The sequence below is a fragment of the Tribolium castaneum genome, chromosome 8, assembly GCF_031307605.1.
Source record: "Tribolium castaneum strain GA2 chromosome 8, icTriCast1.1, whole genome shotgun sequence".
Classification (NCBI taxonomy): Eukaryota; Metazoa; Arthropoda; class Insecta; order Coleoptera; family Tenebrionidae; genus Tribolium; species Tribolium castaneum.
This window is the reverse complement of record NC_087401.1, coordinates 8,146,636-8,152,543: the sequence shown is the minus strand read 5'-3', so window position 1 is coordinate 8,152,543 and position 5,908 is coordinate 8,146,636. Positions and strand designations below refer to the sequence as shown.

The window sequence follows — 5,908 nt, the reverse complement described above, 5'->3', positions numbered from 1 at the left end:
GGGGGCAAAGTGGAAAGATATCAAAAGTATTTGTTGCTCAAAAACAAGTCATGAGAACTATGTTTAACTTAAAATATAATGAAACTTGTAGAAACATCTTTAAAAGCAATAACTTCTTGACAGTAACTGGTTTATACATATATATATTACTTTATTTTTCTTTAAACAGAATCTACTATTTAACGTCACTAACGACCATAAGTACAACACTCGCAAAGTGGACTTAGAGTATCCAAGACACAAACTTACGCTGACGGAAAAAAATTCTCATAATGCAGGAATAAAACTATACAATAGTTTACCTGTGCATCTACGCACACCTTGTAATTTGTATTTATTTAAAAAGAAAATATTTGACTACATTTTGAATCTTAAACCATATACTTTAAATGAATAGACAGGTTTTTTGACTTATGTCTTAAAATTATTTTTATGTTATTGTTATTTCTGTGCATAATACTGACGTTTTTCGTATCAATTTTGTTACTACATCTGCATAAATTGGTAGATATAAATTATTATTATATATTATTATTATTATTATTATTATTATATTATTATTATTAGTTGTCAAAACTTTTTTACACAGAAGAAAAATCGTAAATTTTGACAGTATCGAAGAATAAAAAGTTTTTGAAATAAAATTTTTGTTATCTTCAGATTTACGTTTACTTGAATTTTTTATTTGTACTTAATTATTTGGGACTAGTGATATTTTTTTCGGAAAATAATATATTCGGAAATATAATTTGCGACGATTTTCTAATTCGGAGGACGTTGGAGTAAATAAAAGAATAAATAATGTTCGGGATTTATTTGCCACAAGCCACAGAACCATTTAATCGAAAGCCTCTTCAATTGAGACTTTGGCGAAGAAGTTGTTCATCAAACTCAAGAGAATTTTATTGACGACTTGAATGTGATCATCCTTGACATCATGGAAGACATCTCGCCAGTTTTCGTTGAGTACTTTGTTCACATTATCGCCCAAAGCCTTGTCACCATTGAAGAGATTTTCAAAATTGAAGCTTACAAAATCTGGCTCAATATCCAGTTCACTTTTAGTGAACTTCATGTAGGTTTTTCCATTATTTTTGACCTCATCGTAGTGTAAACGACACACCGTTTTCACATTTTCTGCAACGAAATAAATAAATATTGATTTTTTCTATTCAAAGTACTTACTCAAGACTGCTGTACTCGGGCCTTCACCTTTCACAGGCAACAGCAGGATTTTTCCGTCCATTTTATAGTGGCAACTTTTTGTTATGTCCGGGAACACTCCCTTGACTTGGAGAGTTTTCTTATCAAAGTCAAATCTGAGCAAAAATTTATCACTTTAAAAAATACTTTTTTACACAAAAAACTTACTCAAATTGGTCGAATTTGATGTTATTGAAGCCGTAAAATTTGCAATCGGTGAAATATTGGTTCACTGCTACTTTCCCTTGGCCGTCTTTGATGATATTTAATTCGGGGACGAGCAAAGGGGCCAAGCTTGGAATATTCAGGTGTGGGAACGGTTTAGTGAGTTGGGAGACCCCGTGTTGGGCCGCCTCCAACACACATTGCTTCAAATTGGGCTGACTGCGGTTACATTTGCGAAAATTTGGGGCTAAAATTTTTGATATTTTAAACAAGGCCGAATTATTTCTTACGTCCGTAACGTACGTAATTTAACACTTTGAACCACCACGAGGATTACAACAAACGTTAAGAATCTCAACATGTTGTCAACTGTGATTTTTCCGGAATTTTGAGACGTTTTTATACATCTTGGGCCTAATGATGGAGACTAATTATGATTGCTGGGGTATCCAGTGTGGAAAACATGTTTTAATCTTTTTTTTAATTGCTTTGGGTGAAGGAAATTTTTAGGTGGGTCATTATACTTGCACTTCAGACTTTTCAAGGGGTAACGACTGCGAAACTAAGATTAAGGACCGTGTTCGTTCTGTATTCTCATGAGATATGTTTATTTTGGATTTTTTAAATGAATTAATAGAATTTTATTATTTGTTTTTTGATTTTCAATTTCAATTTTAGTCTAAAATATACATAATAATGTCTATACTTTATATACAGGGTGAGTCATTGATATGGGCGTGCTCGATTGCTCCTGCACTGTTAAAGATATCGAAATAAATCAAATGGCACTGCAAATGGGAAGTCAAAGTGTACGTTCTAAAAGTATTTTACTCTATACAGGGTGTTTCATTTTTACAGTGCAGATTTTTGAACGGCACCCACAGTATATTTGTACATATTTAAATTTACACTTTTTTAGGCTATATAAATTAGTGTAGTTTTTGCAATTTACTTTAACCGTTCAGAAGTTATTTAATTTTTTCTACAATTTTATGCGTCTGCAGGCACATTATTAAAAAATCGCAGTGCCTTTGGTTTTTGGGATATCAAGTTGGGACTTTGTCCGTAGGTAAACAAATGTCTGAGGTATCTTTTGGTGACAAGACCATACATTTGCATTGTAGCATCACCTTGCTGCGACACATTCATTTTTGTAAACTTTGAAGGACCATAACTTGATTTTTTTAAATAGCACGTCCTGTATTTTATTACTAATTATTATTCAGCGTCTTATTTTACACCTTTTTTACCTCTTCAGCTTTTTTCTAAAAGTTGATAGTTAGAAGATAATTCGTTTTTTTTAAATGCACAAAAAACTCTTGAATACTAATGCAGCGTGCTTTGAAAAACAATACATTTTGACATATTAATGTCAAAATGGCATTTATTGTACGTCACGTTTTGATTTTATTGTGAAAATGAATTTTTTGCGTTTAATGCATACCTAGAGATCTCTAGACATTAATTTTAATAATATTTTGACAAGAAATTATTAAATAAAAATGACAGAAGTTTACAATGGAGAAATAAGGAAGTAAATAAACCGAGGTACAACAAAACAACAGTGATAAGTGATAACATAATACTTGCAGTTACAAAACTGCTTAAAATGACGGCATTCTTAAGCAATGAAGTAATACATTGGTCAATTCTTTTTAAAAATTCATCGCTTCTAATGTGGCATGATCAATTCTACGAAAAGCTTTTTTAATTCTTTCTTGCATATTTTCTCTAGTAGTGTCGTCGTTTTTTTCAATTTTTATTTATTGAGTTCTTATCAAAATTAAAGTTTATATCTCGATGGGATGTGTATACAATTTACATGAAAAATTTTTTTTCACAACAAAATCAAAACGTCATGTACAAAAAACGCCAGTCTGGTGTTGTTATGTCAGAATCTATAGTTTTACATGGCACAGTACGTTGGTATCCAAGGGATTTTACTTACGTTTTTCAGAAAAACTGCGTTATCTCCGAAATTATCAACTTTTGGAAAAAAATTAAGAGATGAAAAGGATGTAAAATGAGCTGCTGAAAAATACTCAGTAATAAAAAACAGAGAGTGCTATTTTAAAAAATTAAGTTATGGTTCTTCAAAGTTTACCAAAATGAATGTGTCACAGCAAGGTAATGCTACCATGCAAATGTATGGTCTTGTCACCAAAAGATACTTCAGACATTTGTCTACCCACGGACAAAATCCCAACGTGATTTTCCAAAAACCAAGGACACTGCGATTTTTTAATAATGTGCCTGCAGACGCACAAAATTGTAGAAAAAATTAAATAACTTCTGAATGGTTAAAGCAAAAAAACTAAACTGATTTATAAAGCCTGAAAAAATGTAAATTTAAATATGTACAAATATACAGGATGTGCTATTTAAAAAAATATGTTAAAAGCTGCAATGTAAAAATGAATCAGCCTGTATAGAGCAAAATAATTTTAGCACGTGCACTTTGATTTCTCATTTGCAAAGCCATTTGATTCATTTCGATATCTTTGACACTGTAGGTGCAATCGAGCACGCCCATATCACTGACTCACCCTGACTAGGCCTTAAAAAAATCACCCTGTATATTTGACGTTTTTTGATAGCGTCGGTACAGCCAGTTAAAAGTTAAAAACAACATTTTTCTGAAAAAAATTAAACGCTGTTTTTTGAAGACTGTAAACTTCATAGCAAAATTAAAAACACCGTCAAAATTTGAACGCAATTATCTTTCAAAAAATAAAAAGTCGAAGTCATTTGTAATATAGTTTGGGCCGGAGCTGATTTAAATTTTTTTAGCTTTTTAGAATTAAAAAAACTACGTAATTCTGTAACATTTTACTTATAATTATGTTAATTTCAGAGAGTTCCGGGTGAGTCCGGACTAGGGAGGACTATAACTTAGGAGGCAATACGAGATACAAAATTGCAGTATTTTCTAAACTCCAAAAAAATAGTACGGCCGAGTAAATATGAGGGCGCTTTGATGGTTATACCGTTTTGCGTCAAATCGTTTTAAATTAATTTAATTTTAACTAATTCATTAATTACTTGGAAAAAAATATATAAATGTTGAGCTTTCCACTCTTACAGACTGAGAAAAACTGTCGACTACAATTTTCATAAGAAACATGAGTAAAAAATTACTTAAAACTTCGTCCCGTATTTTTCAAAACGCTGCGAATACAGTTGGGAATTAATTTTTTTTATATTTTTATCTTCAACGGTTTATGCTCTAAAGATGTTCAGAGACGCTGATACGTTTTATTTTCTCGGTAGTAAGTAACCTAAACTATAGAAGATAGAAATATGGTGTCCAGACCTTTTTATAGAAAATTTAATTTTTTACATCTTTGTTCCCTATACTTTTTTTTGTATATTTAACCGTATTTCCAGCGTTTTGTCAAACATGCGATGGTGCGCTAGAAATTCTCGCTTAAAATTAGCAATTTGCGTTCCACCTTATGTTTTTGCGAACGCTGCAAATACTGTTAAAGATACAAAAAAAGTGTAACAAACAAAGTTGTAGAGAATTAAATTTTCTACAAAAAAAGTTCGCGACACAATATTTCTATCTTTAACGATTTAAGCGTAAATTAAGTTTCCAATATTTGTCCACCGGCAAAATAAAGCAAATCCGTAGCTTGAGCGTTTTTGAACGACTTTGTGGCTTAAACTGTTGAAGATAGGAATTTGGTTTTACAGACTTTTGTGTAGAAAGTCTAAATTTTTACAATTTTGTTATTTTTTTTGGATTTGTAAGCAGTGTATCCGTATTCGCGGCGTTTTGAAAAATAAGGGACAGAAGTAGAAGAATTGGTAGAAGTTTGAAATTTTTTTAAATATAGTTAACGATAAAATTTTTATATTATGTTTATGTCTGATTATTGAGAATTTAATGCTCTAAGTCTATCTGTTTGTTTTTTTTTTGCTTGCTATACATATAACAATTCTTTTAAATTCATTGCTCTGACAACTTGGACGGTAACAACTGATTTAGTTATTAAGTCAAAAATATTGTGAAAACTATTTGTTGCATAGCATTTTAGCTGTATTTTAGGTACAATTTTATATGTAGAAAACCATATTTTGAAAAAATCAAGGAATTAGTTGGTGTAGTGTTTTAGGCAACCAACAATACACACGGTTTAATTTTTACTTTTTGATTGCAAACTGCGACTATTACTCAACAGCGGTATAGTCTAATGAACGCTAAATGTACTTTTTACAAAATTGTAAATAAATATTTATGTAGTTTAGTTGAAAAACATTTTTGTGTTCAATTTTATTTAATTTATTGTAATGTAAAGAAGTGTAAAATGTTTATGTCAATTACAGCTTTATTAATTAAAAGTGGAGATTTAATTTTTTATTTTGAGCGTTGTTATACAGAGTGAATTTGCGAAATGAATTTTTTTTTTAAGTTTGTGTTTTTTATTTCTTGCCGGGAGCGCGTATTCAAATTTGCGTCAACAAATCGTGAGTAAATATTTGATTTTCGAAGGTTATTTGCCATTTTTATAAGTAGTGCACTCACTCCGTAACTCAA

The 5,908-nt window shown here is 30.8% G+C and overlaps 1 protein-coding gene across 1 annotated transcript; it reads right to left on the bottom strand.

Annotated features, from left to right (window-relative positions):
• Positions 1-799: 799 nt before the first annotated feature.
• On the bottom strand, positions 800-1,809 carry LOC659469 (protein takeout). Its single transcript, XM_965773.4, has 4 exons — positions 1,672-1,809; positions 1,372-1,615; positions 1,186-1,319; positions 800-1,137 (listed from the first exon to the last, which is right to left on the bottom strand). The coding sequence occupies exons 1-4, from the start codon at positions 1,727-1,729 to the stop codon at positions 839-841; spliced, it is 735 nt and encodes a 244-aa protein (XP_970866.1). The 5' UTR covers positions 1,730-1,809; the 3' UTR covers positions 800-838.
• Positions 1,810-5,908: the final 4,099 nt, after the last annotated feature.